This window comes from Chelon labrosus, assembly GCF_963514085.1.
Source record: "Chelon labrosus genome assembly, chromosome: 8".
Classification (NCBI taxonomy): Eukaryota; Metazoa; Chordata; class Actinopteri; order Mugiliformes; family Mugilidae; genus Chelon; species Chelon labrosus.
Window position 1 is genome coordinate 1,522,508 of NC_140358.1, and position 22,071 is coordinate 1,544,578.

The 22,071-nt window shown below is 40.2% G+C and overlaps 1 protein-coding gene across 1 annotated transcript; it reads left to right on the forward strand.

The window, feature by feature from the left end:
• The first annotated feature begins 4,597 nt into the window (after nt 1-4,597).
• On the forward strand, nt 4,598-19,531 carry mgarpa (mitochondria localized glutamic acid rich protein a). The gene is made up of 8 exons (XM_084549607.1): nt 4,598-5,077; nt 7,868-7,968; nt 8,190-8,295; nt 9,864-9,881; nt 13,584-13,862; nt 15,761-17,259; nt 17,463-17,509; nt 17,726-19,531. Exons 1-7 carry the CDS (start codon nt 5,002-5,004, stop codon nt 17,496-17,498), a joined length of 2,115 nt encoding a protein of 704 aa, XP_084405733.1. The 5' UTR covers nt 4,598-5,001; the 3' UTR covers nt 17,499-17,509; nt 17,726-19,531.
• The last annotated feature ends 2,540 nt before the right edge of the window (nt 19,532-22,071 follow it).

Sequence of the window (22,071 nt, forward strand, 5' to 3'; positions counted from 1 at the left end):
CTTGTTTGTATTCCCACTGTTCCTTGATGCTGAATCCTGTGTAAAATAAATGTTTATTATATGAAATTGCAACGGAGTCATGATCATTTTGTACACTTAAATTTGCAGTCGGTAGGATTTTAGCTTTGATACTAGCACAAGTAGCAGTACAGTATATTATACAGGTTTGATTTATACTTCTGCAGTGCATCCGGAAGGTATTCACAGCGCTCAAAATTTCCTCAAAATTCTACACACAACACCCCATAATGACAACATGATTTATTTAATTTTTTTGAGATTTTTGCAAATTTATTTAAAAAAAAACTAAGAAATTACATGTACATAAGTATTCACAGCCTTTTTATATAAGGTCCAACAGTTGACAGTGCATGTCAGAACACAAACCAAGCACAGTTCCACTGTTAGAGAGGAGAACCTTCCAGAAGGACAACCATCTCTAGCAATCTACCAATCAGGCCTCTATGGTAGAGTGGCCAGACGGAAGCCACTCCTTAGTAAAAGGCGCATGGCAGCCCGCCTGGTATTTGCCAAAAGGCACCTGAAGGACTCTCAGACCATGAGAAACAAAATTCACTTGTCTGATGAGACAAAGATTGAACTCTTCCGTGAATACCAGGTGTCATGTTTGGAGGAAACCAGCCACTGCTCATCACCAGGCCAATACCATCCCTACAGTGAAGCATGGTGGTGGCAGCATAATGCTGTGGGGATGTTTTTCAGCAGCAGGAACTGGAAGATAGTCAGGATAGAGGGAAAGATGAATGCAGCAATGTACACAGACATCCTGGATGAAAACCCGTTCCTTGACCTCAGAGCGCTCTGGACTTCAGACTGGGGCGACGGTTCATCTTTCAGCAGGACAATGACCCTAAGCACACAGCCAAGATATCAAAGGACTGGCTTCAGGACAACTCTGTGAATGAACTTGAGTGGCCCAGCCAGAGCCCAGACTAGAATCTGATTGAACATCTCTGGAGAAATGGGCAAAACTGCCCAAAGACAGGTGTGTCAAGCTTGTGGCATCATATTCAAAAAGACCTGAGGCTGTAATTGCTGCCAAAGGTGCATCAACAAAGTATTGAGCAAAGGCTGTGAATACTTATGTACATGTGATTTCTTATTTTTTTATTCTTAATTAATTTGCAAAAATCTCAAAACTTTTTTCACGTTGTCATTATGGGGTGTTGTGTGTAGAATTTTGAGGGAAAAATGAATTTACTCCATTTTGGAATAAGGCTGTAACATAACAATGTGGAAAAAGTGAAGCGCTGCGAATACTTTCTGGATGCACTGTATATCGGATAACCAGATGTCTGACAGTATGTACTATAGCATACAGCCTACAAACACAGAATTATCTACACCAACAGTAAAGTTGAGAAAAATAGTTTCACAGCTTTTTGACACATAATTTTTTTCTCCTTAATGCTAATGTATTACGAAATGGACAAATGTATTTAGGTACTGGACTTTTTCAGTCTAAAGTTTCCAGGTAGAACTAAGTGTTACAACAGCAAATGTTGTGCAGCCTTTGAGCTAATTAGCTAGTATGAATATATCATTAATTACACATATAATAATGGATTTAAAACTAGTTAAATAACTGCTGTTACATTTGTCTCTATTTAGATTCAGATTTTGCATTATTTGTTATATACAATAAACTTAGATTAAAAATATATATATAAAAGCATGATCTGAAGATAAGTGGTAATATAAAATGTATAATCACTGTGTACAATATAAATGATCTTTCATTCATCTTCTGTAACCACTTGTTCCTGTTAAGGGTCACGGGGAATATAAATGATGATCTATTAAATTATTGGGGAACCGTGTAAATAAACAATATTCGTATACAGTATGTGACAGTATAAAATATGGACATGAGCTATATTGTGTGTACACCGGTCAGACATAATATTATGACTACTGACAGGTAAAGTGAATAATGTGCAGTAAGAGAAAATACGCAAGTGTAAGTCTTTGAGCGAGTTTGACCAGGGCCAAATTGTAATGGCTAGACGACTGGTTCTGATAGAAAGATGTCAGAATACACAACGCATCATAGTTTGTTGTGAATGGGGCTGCATAGCCTCGGACCAATCAGGGTGCCCATACTGACCCCTGTCCACTGCCGAAAGCACCAATAATGACCACTGGACCACAGAACAATGGAAGAAGATGGCCTGGTCAGATGAATCACGTTTTCCTTTACATCACGTGGATGGATGCATCGCTTACCTGGGGAAGACCCAGATGCACTATGGGAAGAAGGTAAGCCAGCAGAGGTAGTATGACACTTTGGATAATGTTCTGCTGGGAAACCTTGGGTCCTGCCATCCATGTGGATGTTTCTTTGACACATAAGATAAGATAAGATAGATAAGATAGGACTTTATTCATACCCGTGGGGGAAATTAGGGTGTTACAGCGGCAGGAAACAACAGTGCAAGATACAAAAAAGACACAAAAAATAGAATAAGACAGACAAATATGGTACAAAAAATATTTACCTATTGCATCAGGTTTTCAGTGGCTAGTCAGAAGTTGAAACAACCAATTTGTGCAAATTGAGGGTTGAGGTGGTAAGAGGTTAAATATACATATTGACATTCATGAATATCATGAATAAAAAATTAAAAAAAAAACTCCAGTAGGAGTTGCACCAAGTATTGCACTAGAAAGATGTGAGATAATGACAGTTGGTATATACTGTGCTCGTGAGGGTCCTGAAAAGAAGCTCAGCAGCAGCAGAGCTAGGAAATGCTGATGTTAAAGAGTCTGACTGCTGAGGGGACAAAAGATCTCCGGAAGCGCTCCTTCTTGCACTGTGGGTGCAGCAGTCTTTGGCTGAAGGAGCTTCCTAAAGTCCCTACTGTCTCATACAGGGGATGAGAGGGGTTGTTCCTGATGTTGGATTGTTTAGCCAACATCCTTCTCTCCCTCACCTGCTCCACTGAATCCAGAGGACAGCCCAGGATGGAGCTGGCCCTCTTGATCAGTTTGGGGCCTGTCATCGCAGCTGTCATTGGGCGAGAGGCGGGGTACACCCTGGACAGCTAGCCTATCACAGGGCTTGAAAGATATACAAGTAATTAAATATAAAATACTGTATAAAAAAATTAAAAATAAATACTACCAGCAGGTAGTAGCAAAGCAATCACAGCCCAGATGTGTCCTCATAGAGAGGCGTTGTAGAGACGTCGGGCCTGAGGGACAAACGACCTCCTCCACCTGTCAGTGCAGCAGGGCAGAGACAGCAGCCTGTCACTGAACAAACTTCTCTGTCTTATTATATATGTGTGTGTGTGTGTATATATATATATATATAGAAAATTTGATTCTTAAAATGTAAAGAAATGTATATATGGACATGTACCACCCACCTAAACCAGACCAGGCACCCCCACCCCATAGCAATGACACTCCTTGATGGTAGCAGCCATCCCCAGCAGGACACCCTCAGAAGGCCCATGTCCATTCTCTGATGAGTTAGAACTATTTTGGAGGGACAAGAGAGATCTACACAATATTAACTAGGTAGTCATAATGTTCTGTCTAATGTAGTGTTCCTATCCTCTACCTGGAAATGAATTAATTTAAGAATTGAATGTTATCATTATTTAACTGATAACCAATAAAAAACGGACCAAAGTGATAGTCATGTCGGCAAAACATTCCAGTAGCTGAACTTGCTTATCCCTGAAACTTGAACTTGTGGGTCTGAAAGTAAATATTAATGTAATAGACAGCTAACATAATGTTAGCATAACTTTGCAAAATGAGTTGTGTATTTTGTCAGATTATTTGAATTGGCAGCCAGTAAGCGAAATGCTTTTTAAGAATGGAGTTCTTAGAGTAATAATAATAATAATAATAATAATAAGCAGCAAACCAACTTGTGTTTCTGCTCATTTCCACTCACCAGTAGCAAACATCAACAACTCCAAAAGTCAGAAAGCTTTGAACAACAACTGCGTCTAGTCCCAGTCAGTTCATCACTTTGTAGTGTCCTGGGAACAATTCTGTTGTTGTTAGCGCTTGTTGTGTGTTTCTATGTTCGCAGGTGTTGTAAGAGTTTGCTGGTGTGGTGAGTTTTTGCAGTGTGTTTCTGTTTTTGGTTGTGTTGTAAGTATATGCAGTGCACCTGTTGTGCACATCCACAAATGAATGAAAAGATTCTCCAAATTTGCTTGTGTTTCATCTTGTTGCGTTGTTTTCTCAAGCTGAGCTCTCTTGGCCACCGTAGGTAGTATAAGCTTGGATAACCTTTCATCTGTTCCTGACAGTTATTGGCACCAATGGCGCATTTCCTCTGGTGCAAGTTAAATCTTCCACTGCTTTGTCGAGTTTGGAAGGGTCACTCTTCTACCACAGGGCTGCCACTCACACAAAATCATGGACATGTTTCAAGGACCTGAAAGGTTTGATTATGCAAGAAAGAATACTACTGTCTTGCATCTCCAATCTGCCTATTTGCAGCAGCAGCAATCATTGCATTGACCATTAGCATAATTTTATACCTGAAAATTGAGTACACAAAGCAGAGATACATTCTTACACAGTTTTTGGTCTATAGTTTTGTCTTTGACCCTCCCTTTCTATGAAAGGTGGGGGAGGCATAAAAGCCACATGGGATATGGAGGGCGATTAATGCCATAGCAACTGAGAAACGTCATTGTAAAACATTCTTAGGGAAATTTTTCGTGCAAGTATGGAGTGGGACTGTAAAATTGGATGGACCAAATAAAACGCATACAGTAACTTCATATGTTGCTTTGCAGAGGTTTGATGATCCATCATGCATGGCATCTTCTCTGTGGCATTAATCGCCTTTCATACAGGCTGCACCGTACATATATTGTGCAATAGAGGGGGGGGGCAGGTCTGTCCTCCTCCTCCTCGCACGTTGCTCTGACTCTGTAGCACCAGCAGCCATTCATTCAGCATTTGCTGAAAGTGTAGCACTCACGCCATAGTCCTCGGACAGCAGCGATGTTTTCCTGCAGAGCGGCCTGGCAAAGGTGTGGGCCTTTGGCACGTAGAGCAGCCTACAGGTTGCCCCAAGATGGTGAGCATGAATATTCAACACAAACCTGTGTTCATTTCTTTCCCCATTCATGTGTTTAAATGTGGCGTTTTCGCTTCACCCTCTACCAGCTTTCGCCCTTGGACTGTGGCAGATATAGTACACTCTGTCCTCGAATGAATTTCTGTGCATGGTTGATACCCCCCACTGGATAGGAATTGCTATCCGTGGTAGGTGACGGTCAGCTCGGCCTTTTGGCTATACTCGGACTTTATGAACATTTTTGAACCTCATATTGTCGTTAGCTGATAATTTTGGCGATCTCTGTACAGTTTAACGATTATGGATTCTGACGGCGACTAAAACCTCTTAAAATTCTCGTCTCCGCTGGCCTGCTAGGAAGCGCAGGCCAAATCAAGTTTATAATCCGCTGTCCACCGCTTGTTCCAATGTAAACAATGCGTGTTACTGTTTTAATATAAATGTTTGTTGCGTTTTATAAGTAAATCCACGCAACGGGATTTAGGGCATATGCTTTGTGAATTACGACAAAATAAATAACGCTTGTAAACTAAATAGTAATATAAAGCCGGTATTTCTTGTGTCGTTATATATGTGTATGTGACCTTCATTAGTCTGCGTGGCGTGGAAACATGGTTGCCACCGTCAGTCACGTGGTGTGCGCGTATGACGATGTGCGGCATTTGAAGCAAGCATAGGCACGAGCTACTGCAGCTGTCAAAAGCTTGCGCCACGAGCCCGCCGCTGTCTGGGGTTTCTGTCCGGTAACGCCGTGACATAACTTGGAAGGATTAATGACGGAAACACTGGACGTTAGCGAGACGAAAATTCAAACCCCGTCCTCTCCGTCATCATTTGTGCACTGCTATGTACACAGTTAATAAGACGACAATGTGTTCCTGCTCACCGTCGCCATTTTCAAGTTAGTCATGTCCATGACAAGAATAACTTGACAGGTTACAAAGTAATATCTAAGTATTTATTTCACGTTTGCACAAACAATAGGTCGCTGGAAATGTTAGCTTATGTCCTTGACCCTTTTCCTGTTGTGTCTGACCACTCTGCAGTCATTCCTAACTGCTTCAGGAAACGCAGTCTCTAAGCCTAAAAGGTGCTAGCGTGGTTTGCTAGCTGTCTTGCTGTTAGGACATACCGGGGTCCTCTAAAGAGATGACATAAATTCGCTCTAAACCCAAAATGAATTCAGTGACAAAGCAAATGTGCTGGATGCCAGGCTCTTGCTCCAGTTACAGGGCTTCTTACGCTCCAGTGGTCCCACTTAATCAGAAGAGGGTATCATAATCTAATCCTGTGACTTTCTGACCTTCATCCCTTCTACTGGTCACGAAGTTTCACCAACTTAACCCCCCTCAACTCTGCCTTTTTAGACCTGAGCCGATTAACAAGTATAAATAACAAGGTGGTAGGGAGCTGTGGCAGAGACCGCTTCGTAGGATTAGCTCCTGAGAATGTGATGAGTGTAATACCCTCAACACTGGATCGGACAGTGCTACAATGACCTGAACTTCTTCAAATACTGCTAGTTAATCATTTAACAGTGTTTCTCTCCATAGAGGACATGAAGTCATTTTACAACAGTTGCGAGGCTTTAGGCCAGGTGTGTCCAAATACGCTGCGTGGTGCACTTTATTCCAATATATAATGGAATATGGCTCACACATGGAACTTGCAACTGACTGTATTGTACTATTTAGTTTTAACAGTGTGGCACTAACATGTTGAACACTGCAGCATCTTCACAAAACAAGATTAATCAAAGAAGACTTGTGCCACAGGTGACCAAAAATGGCAGAACAAAAGAAACGCAAGGTAGCAGATGAGCGCAGAAACTTTCAGACCGGATGGAAAAATAAATATTCCTTTACAGAAAACGAGGGGAAGTGACTGATATGTAATGAAATTGTTACTGCGAAGAAAGAGTGTAATATACAACAACACTATGAAACCAAACGTCAGACCTACACTGGTGCCAAACAAGAGTAAATGTCAGTTAGTTTATTTCTATGCAAACAAAACACAGGAAAATGCCACAACAACCATCTCTGAGGTACTCAACTTGTTGCCTGACATGGAAAACCTTTCTCAGATGGTTACTTCATAAAAGAGTGCCTCGCTAACATCGCAGGATTAATGGGCCTGGAGAAAAAGGCAGACATTCAACAACGTTAGCATGTCTAGAAACACAGTTGTGCGCTGAATTGAAGACTTGTCCACTGCATGTGATAACAGCAGGGATTCCACAGACGGTAATAAGTTTTTAAAAAAATGAATAAATAAATTAAAAAAAAATTGTTCCACAATAGGTTTTATTAAGTCCAAGTTACTTATTTGCATAACAAGCTTGAAATATACCCCTTTTACCTTTGACTCTAGTTCATGTTTTCTTTCTTTGTTTCTTTTTAATCATCTGCAGTGGGATTAGTTGATTAAAATCATTCTTCCATCTCCCTCATGTTTAATACTTGTACCAACTTACCCCTTTTCTTTCCAAGGGTTTGGAGTAGAGTGAGTCACCATGACAAACATATTCTTGGCAGTCTAAATGCAATTGGGGCGGGAGGCATCATGAGCCAGCAGAGCACCTTGAGGCACTTTCTCACCAATACTTTTTCCTCTGACAGTACTGAAGCTTATGTGCTCATGCAGGACATTATTCCTTTTTGGCAGGGTTTTTGCAAAGCTAATCTTGTGGAACCTTCTAATCAAAGTAAACATACTTGCATTAAAGAATGGTGTGAGTTATCAGGTTATTGAGAAGGACCTAACATGTGACCTTTTAATCCTTTGCAGTCATGCAGCGGCGACCAATGTCGTCAGTTCCGGGTGGTTCTGGAGAGAACATATTGTATACCGTGCTGTGTGGTGGAGCCTTTGTTGGTGCTTTGGCATATGTAAGTTGTGTTGTTACTATCAGGTTCAGTGCATTTCATGACGCTTACACACACTAAGGAAAGTTTACCTGCTACCTGCCATCAACAATGAATGAGCAAAGCTTGTAAAATGCAGCTACATGCAAAGTATCTCAAACTGGAATTTCATTTTTTATTTATTCCCCCCCCCAAGAATCGGAGCTATACAGAAAGTGCATTAAGAGCATTTTATCTCTCCACAGGCATACAGCACCGTGTCCACAGATGGCATGAGGTACGATGAGCGCATTGCTGAAATCAGAGCCAGACCAAAAGACAGCTGGGAACCTAAACCCTGGCCACCTAAGAGTAAGTCTTCCTCATTAGCCACTTTCCTCCCCCTTGACCATATACTAGTGCGGATCTGACAGTTCCCTTCCACCACTTTGGTTATTATTCATATCATAGTAATACATTCCTTTCTAATGAAAGGATCTAGTGTTAAAAATCCTCCAGTCAAGCATGAATGCATTGCTTAAAAATCACACAGTTGATCAACTTTACAGTTCAGCATACTTCAGTATTTTAACCCTCAGGCCTCAGTTTAATTTACTATCCCTTACTGACAGAAAACTTAACTGATTAATATTTTTTCTACATAAATCTCTTAACCCAGCATTTTACAAAACCACTAAAAATTCAATCATTTTGAGGATTTTAACCCTTTAAATGTTATTTTCCATAATACTAATGTTAGGAGGTTGGGGATTTTTCAAATCTGTCTTGGATATTACCAAGACTATCTAAAATATTGACTTAATTGCATTATTTGTTTATGTATAGCATCAGATTTAAAATTTACTATCCTCTTCTGACCTTAGCGGACAAAAATGTCTCACTGACTGCCATTATAACCACATTTTTTTAATATCTCAGCCATGACACAATATAATCATTCATTCTGCCAATTAGGGTTTCATTTTTGAGAAAAATGGTCAAATTTGTCATTTTTAGTGTTCAACACTAAAATCAGCCATTTCCACATTATAGGGCATATGCATAAAATATTTATTTAAATAGTTTTTGTGTTTGTGTTAGCTTAGCAGGCTATTTTAAGGTGTGTGTGTAACATATAGGCACTCTTTCAAGAAAATAAAAACATGGGCCCCTTCTCTTACTGTGCTTCACACCTGGCTAGAGTTCTGTCACAAACTGTTCGGAGCTGTCTGGTCATTTCATTCCTTTGCCAACTATGGAGCGAAATGAAGATGTTCTTCTCTGTTTAATTTTTTTTTATTCATTTATTTTGGAAACAGTTTTTGTCCCTGAGACATGGCCTTTTTCCCCCCTCTAAACAAACTTCCTCTGACCCATCATACTCTGCCGTGTGTTCTTTTTGAGTGTTTTTACAGTGTTTGTGATCACCAGTACTCGACTGTTTATTTGTTCTGGCTAGCTAACATTAAATTGCCTGTGTTCTGTTGTAAATGAGATGACTTTGTTTGATTTAATTTGACAAGTCCGAATAGAGCAGGGACTGATACCATCAGCAACAGCACAGCCACTGTGTCCGGTCACTAGTGCGTGCAAGGAGATAAATCTGTGTAAACTATGTGAAATCACTTACTGCTGTTATCTAGATGAACCATTTCACCACTTACAATAGACACAGGGTTACAGTTTCAGGGATTTATAATTAATGTTCTATTATCACACAATTTAACACAAGTTAATCTTCAACCACAGGATAAACCATGACTTTTTAAACTTATGAACAAAGAAGACAAAACTGAAACCCTTTAAGGGTAAATGTAATGATGCGCACAAACTTTACCTGATTCTTTCAACTGTAGCTGATTTGAGAAACTTGTATGGGTGTAATGTGTTGTGAATAGTTTCTATGACTTATTAACACTGATGTTTTTGTTTGCTTGCAGGCAGGGACGATGAAGAGGGTGAGTGGTGTTATCACACATGTTGCTTTCATTCATTCTCACTGCTTGATAACTCTGGATGCTCACTAACCTGGGTTGCAAGAAGTGCCAGCATGGGCTTCATTGTGCTTCATATTTTAACTAACCTAAAATTAGATGTAGTAATAAAAACTCTTAATCACACTAAATCGTTGCATGGTTCCAAGATTAGAAGGCAAAATGAGTTAACCAAATGTACACAAAGTTAGATTAAGGTGCATAATATAATAACACCAAGAAAAACAACACTGTATTTTAAGTACAGTAATAATTGCCTAGATAGAAGCATTCTTTATTTAAGCAAGACATGAAGTAGACTTAGGTCCATGAGTATTGCTGAATAAACCTCAAACAGGTGGTTGAACACAGGGTTAATAGGCATGCTTAGAAATTTTTCTGTATTTAAAAGTGAGCAAATTCTCACAAAGGGCAATTAATAAATGCTATAGCACACATTCAGCCTAAATGATTTCTAGGCCTGTTTATTAAAAGGGGGCTGGGTTTGATGAAGAGAGCTGTCTCCTCAGTCTTGATTAGGTTAGAAAGCACTGCTCAGCTTCAACAGACACTTCAGTAACACAGCCCCTTACGGTCTTGTTCCGTGTATGATTCAGGGCCAAGAGCCAATATTAGGATAAGATGATGGCTTCTAATGGTGCTGCACATTTAATAGCTTAACTAAAGTTAATGCAAGCTTGCATCAGGGCTCTAACAGGTTTTTTTTTTTTCTCTAAAGTTTATCAAAATGCTTTTCTATTAATGGATTCTATACGCCATAGGTCGGCTGATTGAAATGAGCTTGATTTACAAACTTACCCTAAGGAAGAACAAACAGATTAACTGAGGCCAGTCTGTGCTCACAGAAGTTCTAACTGGAAGCCTTCCTTCAGAAAGGCAATGTCCACAACATTTCGAATATATTTATAGGTGGAAGGATTTAAAAACCACTGTTGCTAAATTGGTTAGTATTTCAAATATCTTGAACAAGAACACAACAAAACAAAAAAAAATGTTTACAAAACACTGAAGTAGAAAACAATCAAATTTTTGAGGTGAACATGTACCTGTATAAGTAGGAGGAGATACGCGTGCACGCATTTAACACAGTGCAAATCTTTGCTTCTGCACAGCAAATCAAACAAGATGCTTTTAAAAAATGTACATGCTTTATGATCATTTTGAGTAGCCTTAGTTATATTTCCATAGTTGCAATTCATCCTAATATATCTGCATCAGTAATTCAAGATCATGTGCCATATATACATTACATGGAACATCTGCTTTTGACATTTTGACAAATGTATCCTCCTACTTGGATTGTGTTTCACCTCTCCTGGTTTTCCTCCTGACCCAAAGTGGCCCTCATTTGATACCACTCCGTCCCTCTCCCCTCCACCTCGCTCTTCATTGTGTTTCTTATGCCCCTGGTTCAAAGGAACTGGCTAGTTCTTTTATTCTCCCCAACATGGGTCAAGTGAGACAATCTAGTGAATTTGTCGTAAATTCCTTTAGGTTTTCTTCACATGGAGCACTTGTTGTCATTTACACCACCAGCGCATCTTGCAAGCAGCTGCTTTTCTATTTGCCATCTCATCCATAGTTGCATTCATAGAGTCTGTGGTTTAATTGACACTGACAGTGACATTGGTTTGTGAGTTGAATGTGGCTTTTTAAAGGGCAAAACTTCTGCCTCCTATCTGTCTAATTGTCTGTCTTTACTCTTTTCAGTGTAATGGTAAAGCTAAGGTCCTCTGTGGCCGCATGGATATTCCTCCTAGAACTGGATCTGAACCGGCAAACAAAATCCCTCTCCTCCTTACTTCCTCTCCTGTACTTCTAAGAGAAAAAAGAGCCCTCTACTCACCCTAGAACTTCTGGACAATACTGTGAAGGATACTGAGATTTATCGTTTCTTTGGGACTGTATTGCTAAATGTTAATATCTACATTTGTGAAGAGGATTTGTGTCTTGACTACTATCCCCAAGTTTAATTTGACAGATCTTTCTTTTGTCAGCGGTCTACATCATTGTTAGCACCACGACGGGTTAACCATCAATTATGTCAATACTTTGTTTTTGTGAGCAATCAGCAAGTTGTTTTACTTAGACGCTATTTCTAAATGGACACATCATAGTCATCCCTGCATAACAAATGGGCACACACTACTGTGAGTGATGGTATTCCGTTAACATTATCCAAAAGATGTTTGTTGTCATGCTGTTTTCCCGATATGATTGAGGACTGGGCTGCGCGGATATTGTATCATTTGGAAAAATCGGCTTTACTAAACTGGATGGGAGAAAAACATTATTTACTATGTTAAAACCATTTCAACTGAAGGCCATAAGATAAATATGTTTATGATATTTGATTAACTATTCAAATTAAGCTCATTATGTTGCAACAGGTTGGCCATTATCACTCAAAGTTGTCAATGCTTAAGCCAAAAAGTCCATGTTGACGCTGGGCCTGTCACTCACTGCTTGGTGTATCCTTGTTCATGGTAAAAATGTGGAATTAATGGTGGAGAGATCACTCGGTTAAATATTAAAGACACACAACCTACCTGGGCTGTCTCGGTGTCTCACTGCCTGACTCACTTTCAGAGTTCCAGATAACCCATATCTTATTAACTGGATGGTAAGAACCAAGATTCTTCACCCCCTCTACCCTGCACCTAAACCTGCACTTTCCTCCCTCCCTCTCCTTCCTTCCCCAGTCCTCTCGTTTTTGGTCCTTCTTCCCTCTCTTTGAGTTTGCATGAAATTTGTGTTGTGAATGTGTTAATGCCAGTTTTTTTCCCCAGGTAAGTCAGTGGTAAGGTATGAAGTGACATGTTAAGAAGTAGTATTTCAGTGTGGTCTGCAGGGCTTCCGATAGAAAATAATTCTGAAGTACATTCACTCGCTGTAGCCATGTTTCCATCCAGCCGTCATTCAGTCTCTCATTTGGACACAGCTGATAGAAACCAAATAAAGGATACACACACACACACACGCACATTAGAAATCAAGTGCTGTAGTAATGAATATACCATGAATCCCAGATAAATATTTAGACATTTTTTGCATGAAGTACATCATAGAGTGGTAAATGGTAAATGGCCTTGCTTTTATATAGCGCTTTTCTACCTAGCTGTGTATATGGCTCACAAAATTTGAAGGGAACAATCCCAGTTGTTTCAAATGATACTCGCATACTGTAATATCAAAATTATCTATTTCACATCTCATGGTATTTTAATTTTTATTTTTCAGAGTGTAAGTCACAAGTTGTTGCATTGTGTTTTCAGGAGATAACAATTACTGAAATGTTTTTGCACATAAAGTTAAAAAATAAACCCCTATGCAATCACTGGAAATTCAAATTCCGATTACAATCATCTCTCTGAATCCTGCACGAGTACTACTAAATCTATACTTTTAAATTAGCATAAAGAATGTTTAGATGGTATTGATTTGTGTAGTTTTAAAAAAAAAAAAAAAAAAAAAAAACTGGATGGAACCCTAGCTACTGATAACTCTTGTTATAGTTTTGATTTTTAAAAATGATGGTTGATGTGATGTCGCCACATGAGACATTAAGCTTTTCAAACTGCATGTGTTTGTAGAATAACACACTCAAACCTCAAGGTGCGCACTCAAACAAGCCCACTTATGTCCTGTCAATTTCTTGTGTTCCAGCTGGAGAGGAGGAGGAGGAGGAGGAGGTGGTAGTGACTGAGGCTGAGGCTGAGGCTGAGGAAGAGGAGGCCGCTGTTGCTCCTAGTGAAGCACAGACTGTAGTGGAGGAAGTCACAGAGGAAGCTGCCCAGGCTGCTGAGGTGGTCGTAGAAACTGCTGAGCCACAGGAAGTGGAGACGGCTACAGAAGAAGTGGCCCAAGTGGCAGAAGCTGTTGAGGAGGCCACACAGGCTGTTACAGATCCGGCTGCCGTAGCTGCTGAGGAGCCTGAATGCAACGGTACGACTTCATCTGAGGAGGAGGCAGCTGCCTCAGAAGCCTGAGGTTCCACATACTCATTGCACGGAGAAACATACTATCTCGCACATGCACACGCACACACACACACACACACAGAACTATCTCTAAACCACTTCAGAGAGCCCCAAAAAGAACGTAATCCTCTCACACAACACTGGGAACAATAAACTGTTAACTTAAAGTCAGTGTCTATAGAACCACTAGAGGCTAGCTGCTACTCTTTGGGTGGCTGGTTTCACCTCTCTTTTGTCTTCCTAAAAATGTATATTTGCTCTTGTATTTATTGAAGTGGGTAAAAACTGGGCAGCACTGAGTGTAATGTAAGTGGTAACAACAATGGTTGGCCTTTTCTGTCGTGCAGCATGGATCACCCACTGACGCATCTTCATTTGTGTGTATTCTCATGTGGCCTACGGATTTTAAAAACGGCAGATCCCATGATTTACAGCTGCACAACAGTGAGACTTTTCCAATTTGGACGCTCATTTGCAGTTATGAGTGAAATAAATGTGATCACTCTGTAAATACAAATAATCACTCGTGCAGATTAACCCTGATAATAGACAGTTAACTTAAAACCATGTCATTCCCCTATGAAATTACCTATAGGCTTAACTGTTATTGTCTTCAACCAATCAGACTCTACTAAATATCGAGTAAAAACAAAATGCTGTGATATCTATTAGTACCCTTTTGTTGTGGAAGCACTCATTCGAGTTTTGAGTCACTGTGTTTCTTTGATATAAACCTCTGTAATGTTGTACTATTTTGCTAGGTATCACAGAGCAGAAGGAGCCTGTTTATCCTTAAACTTTCAAACTGTTTTGTATTTCTACAGCAAGACAAAATGGCTCTGAGACAATGCGCACAACTCTGTAACTGCTTCAGTGTGTTCTTTTCCCCTAGTATAATGTGAAACTGTCAAAGATACAAGGTCAAAAAAGTGTAAAACAAACGAAACAAATTAAGTGATACAAACCACATGTGATCATATTTTTATTTTGCTTATAACTTGATAATGAACACTGTGAACAGTTTACGATAATCAACCAAGCCATACAATAAAGCTTCTATCAAAATGGAAAGGTTTACTGCAGTCTTTGTCCGAATTGGTCTTTTTTTTACTATTATATCTTATTTTTACATTATATTTTTGCCATTCCTGCCAGGATAAGTTACAAACTCCTTTTTATTCTTCACAGATTTCTACTCATAAATGAATTACTTTGTCATTTCACGTTACATTTGTTTATACATCCATAGTGATTTCTCCTTCAGCTTTCCATTGCGTTTGCTTCTCACCACATTCTGCAACCAACTCTACTCTGCTACACTGTGTGACATTCACTGTGGCACAAACTTGTCCTTTTGCACAACATGTTTTGAATGTTCTGTGTATTTTTCAAGGTTGTGCATATTTATTTTTACTTTTTCACTGCATGTTCTGCATATCTACTCTTGCATATTTTGATAACCAAAGGATACAAAGTTTATTTTTTAAAATTGTATAATGTGTTCAAACCACCAGGTCCTCATTCATGGGCACTTGTCTTTCTAAGACCGTCACAGCAGTTTGTCAAATTGCATCAAAACTGCATAATGTTGTTAGATGTGCTCCTGTTTTCATTCCTCTGGAATATTTCTTTGGGAATTTCAACTTCTTTTCTCTACTTATAAAACTATTTTAGCTTGTGGTTAACATTGCACCTGAATGTAGTCGCAATTTACCAGATATATTTTCATTAACTCATCTAGCACTAAGAATAGTTTCACAAATGTTTGGTTACCATGGCTGTTCACCTTAACTTGCAGGCTAAATGTATGAAAATATAACTTGACCGTTAGTGACATTTGGATGGCTGGATTTTCTGTTGCAGTGCTGCTGGCAGCTGCTTCTACTCTAGAGGCACTGAAGATAGCTGAAGTAAAGGAACAGTTGGTAGCCACTGTTGAAGACATCAAAGAAGATCCTTTGGGGCTAACTGAGGCAAAGTCTGTTGAAGAAACTGAACCCGGTGAGGGAGCCTCTGCAACAGTGGAACCTACCCCCACTGAAAAGGAAGAAGGCCCTGCACCAGTGGAGATTATGCCAGTTATTGAAGAGGCCCCTGCACCAGCAGAAGTAGCTCCAGTTGTTGAGGAGGCCCCTGCACCAGCAGTAGTGGCTCCAGTTGTTGAGGAGGCCCCTGCACCAGCGGAAGTGGCTCCAGTTATTGAGGAGGCCCCTGCACCAGCGGAAGTGGCTCCAATTGTTGAGGAGGCCCCTGCACCAGCGGAAGTGGCTCCAGTTGTTGAGGAGGCCCCTGCACCAGCGGAAGTGGCTCCAGTTGTTGAGGAGGCCCCTGCACCAACGGAAGTGGCTCCAGTTGTTGAGGAGGCCCCTGCACCAACGGAAGTGGCTCCAGTTGTTGAGGAGGCCCCTGCACCAGCGGAAGTGGCTCCAGTTGTTGAGGAGGCCCCTGCACCAGCAGAGGTTACGCCAGTTGTTGAGGAGGCCCCTGCACCAGCAGAAGTTGCTCCAGTTGTTGAGGAGGCTCCTGCACCAGTGGAGGTCACACCAGTTGTTGAGGAGGCTCCTGCACCAGCAGAAGTTGCTCCAGTTGTTGAGGAGGCTCCTGCACCAGCGGAAGTTGCTCCAGTTGTTGAGGAGGCTCCTGCACCAGCGGAGGTTACACCAGTTGTTGAGGAGGCCCCTGCACCAGCGGAAGTTGCTCCAGTTGTTGAGGAGGCTCCTGCACCAGCGGAGGTTACACCAGTTGTTGAGGAGGCTCCTGCACCAGTGGAGGTTACACTAGTTGTTGAGGAGGCTCCTGCTCTAGTGGAGGTTACACCAGTTGTTGAGGAGGCTCCTGCACCAGTGGAGGTTACACCAGTTGTTGAGGAGGCTCCTGCTCTAGTGGAGGTTACAACAGTTGTTGAGGAGGCCCCTGCACCAGCGGAAGTGGCTCCAGTTGTTGAGGAGGCCCCTGCACTAGAAGAAGTTGTTGAGGAGGCCCCTGCTCCAGTGGGGGTTTCACCAGTTGTAGAAGTTGTTGAGAAGGCTCCTGTAACAGTAGAAGAAATCCCAGCACAAGTGGTTGAAGCCTTGGTACCTGTAGAACCTGATGTTGTCACAGCTTTAGATGAAGAACCAGTTACCACCACAACTGCAGAAGCTGTTGTAGCAGCACCTGCCTCAGAAATAGCCACCCGTGTGGTGCAACAAGAAGCTGAAGTCTCTGTGGAAACCCAGGTAGACAATCCCAAGAAAGAGTACATTGTCATCGTTCTGGAAGGAACACCTAAAGAAGAAAAGAGGCCCAAGGTGTTAGGAGTGGGGCCCGTGACTGGTAGAGTCATCCCAGCTCAAGACGATGACGGTGTCCCTGCTTCTGAGGTAAAAGATTGTTTTTTCCAGACTGATCTCTCAAGTTGATTAAAGACTCCATCTACAGACGTAACAAGATTGTTGAAGAGAGCAATTTTTATTATCGCAATGCTTCAGTAGAACTCTAATCAAATATTCACTGCTGCTTCTTTATAATCAGGATGGGCTGCAAAACCATAACTAACATGGCTTTTAAAAACTCTGCTACACAGGGTAAGCGCCGTCTTCTCAGGATGCAAATGCAGTAGTTTCAATAAAGGTACCAGCTGTTAAATTACTTCAACCGTGGTAGACTAAACTGTGGACATAAAAATGTGTTATTAAACTTGTTTTACCCTTAGAGTCCACATCCTTGTGCTTGTGCTTGAATACCAATTAGGGATTTAGTGGGAAAATGTATCTACTGGAATGATTTCATACAGATAGGCAACATTCAGTACCGTTGACATTTATGTTTTGTTTTTCTCCAACACAGTGAGCAACTCCTGAATGATGACAATCCTGCAGAAGAAGAGGATGTGCCTTTCTCCAACACTTTCCCTTCCTCTTTTTACCCTGAAACATCAGGGGTCTGATATGTAGTTCCAGTGTAAACACAAACACTTCAGTGTTTAGACTGGTTCCAGCTTTATAGAGCTATCATCTTAACATATAAGAAGTGGGCCTAATAGCCCATTACTACATTTTACTCTGACTTTGTAGTTTGAGGTGAGCCCAATGTGTAGTTCAGTAGATCTCTGGTTTATCTTACACTACTATAACGATTCTCGTAGCATCTGTGAAATTGCATTCTGTTTACAGCTGAGGACTAATCTGAGCCATTCACTTAACCCTTTCCTGACTGTTACAGTAGACTGCCTCAGATCACTCCAGTGTAATATGTCGACACTTTGTACTCAATTCCGTTAACCTAATCACGGCTCAGCAACTACAGAGTTATCGCTTTCCGCGAGCGGTGTAGTCACCATCATGCTTTACAATGAACAACCTCAGGTTTTGCCCCCTGCTTGTGTTGTTAAAATGAACAGCTGGAAGCACTTGCTGCAGTTTTCTTATTTAAATAACAAACATTTAGAGCGTGGTGGCTAAAGAGCCTGAGTAGCTGCCGTGCTACCTCAGTGTGTTTATGTTTTCAAATCTTTAAAATAACACTCCAGACCTCTTCTTTATATTATCAGTGTTACGTTTCTAAGCCAAAAACACGGCTACTAAGCCATTTATTTAAATTGTGCGTATTCTTCATTTTCAAAAGTTCTAACTGGATCACAGAAACAAGTAGCCCTTTTAATGCTGCTTTCACTAGGTTGGCGTTTTCTTCCTTCCTCGCCATGTTCCATTTGGTGATGCTACGGCTGGTATTTTTGCTCTTTACAGTTCTAACATTGCCACATACTGAAAATATGGTGATTGTACAAAATATTAGGAAACTCCTTAAGTTGCAACCTTTTTTTGCACAATCCATACGCTGAAAAGGGGAACAGGGAAGGGATTTATCTGATGACCAGTGTTCTTTCTATTTTAAACATGTACATTTAAGTGTAATTTAGTGTCATGGCCCAATAGGAAAAGTCATCCGTGCTTTAGGTAGGAAAATTTATCATTTTGTGCTCTTTCAGTCTCTGCTACTCTGTCCCTATTCAAGGTTTTCTTGTTTTGTTCCAACACTCAAACCTGCATGGATCTGTAATTTAAAGGCTTGCAGTAAGTACTGAAAGACGTGATGCAGATGTGCTGGTATGTATTGAAGTTTGTGAAAATGTTACAGTATGTTTGAAGAAAAGTCTCCAGTGTGGAACGCTTTGATGGCTCTCTTGTTGTTCACTATTCCTTGATTCACTCCTCCTAACTTTTACACCTCTACTGTTGAATTTGTGGCTTTGTTTGCTTGGCTCGAAACAGCCATGAGACCATCGAGGGAAGATGTGAAGATCAGTGTTGTATTGTGTAGTTTAACTCTGTGCTCATAGGCTAGTTTTGATTATAAGGAAGCAAGTGTTTAGCAAAGAACAGAAACTGTGACACGTACTGTTTTTCTTGTTTTGCAAAATAAAGAGGGATTAAAATGTTATCCGTCCCATTGGCTTTTTTAACCATTTTCCCCAGAATCGTGCCATTTAACTTGACCTAAGACAATAGTTTGTGCTTCTGTTATAATAATTAGAATGACCAAAAGAAAATATCAAGAAATTACAGTAGGTTGTGACTGCATTAATCTAAAGGGTTGGCTGTAAGAGAGTAAAATAAAAGAGTTCAGTGTAAACCTTGTTAATTAAAATGTATTGTGGACAGTCTTTAAAGTGTAGCTATTTTCTCCTCTTTCATCATATATGTAAGGACTTCGGAAGGTACTGAGGCAGAAAAAAACAATCAGTATAGACGTCAACAAATGAAAAAGCATCAATCATTAAACTGCAGCCTTGCTCAGTTGCAGGTCGTGCAGCTACTTCAGTAGATTATGAAGATATCTAATGTTGGCAAACATTCGATGTCTCCCTTTATACATTCCTGTATTTTTTTCTCCATCCTTTCTGTGAATGGAAGTGCACTTAGGAAAATCTAATGTCACATACCTCTGCACCAATCAAGATTTAGGAGGTTTTGAATCCAAATCTGAAAATAGCTAGCAAGATCTGAAGACACAGTTAGCATCAATACAAAATGTTAATCTTGTAAAGGAATTTAATTAAAATGACCGGCTTTCAACTTTCATTGCTTCCATGAAAGCTTGCTGCATAAAGAAGGTGGCTGTCAACAGGCATATCTTAAAGAAGAACGTCACTGTGATTTTGGCCATAACTCCAAAGGTGGCAATTATGCTAATTAACTGCTAATTATGACAACATTTTATGTCAAATTACATCTTTGCGTCTTTTCCATGGATGGCAACCAGCACAGGAAGCCTCTTGTTCCTCTGTTAGTCCACTACAGCGGATCATCAAGGACCTCCACCATCCAAACCACAGACTGGGAAGCAGCTCTGCTTCCTTATCGCCAGGAGAGGCTGAGAAGGAGCTTCTTCCTACAGGCTATAGAGAGTATAAATTATACTGTACAATAACTCATCTTGGAATAGCTGACATTTTTATCCACTATTTTATTCATCATATAGGCTCCAGCAGACACTGCGACCCTTCACAGGAACAAGCGATTACAGAAGATTATTATTTTACTTAATTTATTATTATTATTATGAATTTTATTCGTCATTATTTTCTTTATTCTTTACCTTATTTAATTTCGCTTTTAGGCACTTGCCAAATTAGCACAGTGTGTGTTGTTGCAATTTAATTTCATTGCTGCTGTACCTGTATACCATGCATGTGATGCATTATAAACCTTGATACAATTGCTCACAGGTTGCTGGTATTGGTTGTTTAGTTTCAGTTGATTGTCGTAGTGTATTGGGGTGAACTTCTTTGTTGGTCCTCTGTTAAAATAGTCTGTGAAGACAGCCTGGCCTTCATTTCACCAGCTTTTAGACAGCTGTGCCTTAGCTGCAGCGACTGTGTTTCTTTTAGCCAGGACTATTTGTTCTAGTAGTTTTTATCTGATCTTACCGTTTGCTAGTCACGTGCTGCAAACCTTTTTTATGTGAACACACTCATAGGTAGATTTGGAGAACTTGCCAGGCTGGTAACTGATTTCGTGTTGACTGCGGTTGTTGAGCAGAACCAGACAGCTAAAAGTTAAAAGATAGCCTGGGTACACTGAGCTTCAGGCCTCAGATTCCCATCCTATGAAACTGTGCCACACTATTCCACTACTCTCCTATATTTGTTCCTACACAAAGTGGCAAGATGATTCCTGAAAGGGATTCATGAAACATGCACAGACAATCAATTGAGTTCTAACGACCTGCATATGTTGATCAGTTCCATTTGATCTTAAACTGGACACACGCCAGGCACTGTGCAATTGGAGCATAATAAACCACTATAAGCCACTGCAATTGGATTGGTAACCTATACTCAGGCAGAAGAAGTAGACCTAATAAAAATAAAACATTGTCACCCAGAGCAGCAATAAGAAAGAAAGATAGAAAAATAAGCACGTCCTCTGCAGAGGTAGAAACTACTTAATGAAGTGATGAAGTGTACACGGCAAATTCGGAAGTGTTAAATCCTTGGGAGTTAAATTCAACACTATGCTAGTGTCTGTATTGGTCCACTTTAAATCGAGTTAAACTAACACTTTTGAAAGTGTTAAACAGTTAACACTTTAACAGAGTTGGAACAACAGTCTCAATAGCTGAAATTTAACACACATCAGTGTTGAATTTACCTAACACTAGTGTGTAGTGTCAAAAGTTAACACTATCAGTGTGTTGTTTTTTTAACACTGAAAAAGGTTCAAATTATATTAACACTATGAAAAGTGTTCAATATAACTCAACATGGAAATCATTTATAGTTGATTTCATTTTGAAAATACTACTGGGAGCAAATTAATAATCCACAATTTCACTCTCCAAAACCATACATGCCACTTGAATTTACAAAGAAAACCACACAAATTGCGGTTTCAATTGTTGCCAATGGTGTCACCTGTCCAAACAAACTGTTGTCTGCTATCATGCAAACTGGTCCAGCCAAGCGAGATGTATTGACAGTCCATCTATTTTATTTTTTAAGTCCGCTGTGCATCCTCTACTATAAAATTGATCCACCTGAGCTCACCGGAGATCATCTGGTGATTTACACTTAATGTAAAATTTAGTATGTTTACAAAAAACATCACGTGGCACCTTTATGATTTGAAACCATATTTTTTAGGAGCTTTATTGACTCATTGACGTGTGTTGCTGCTCTTACCCATCATGAA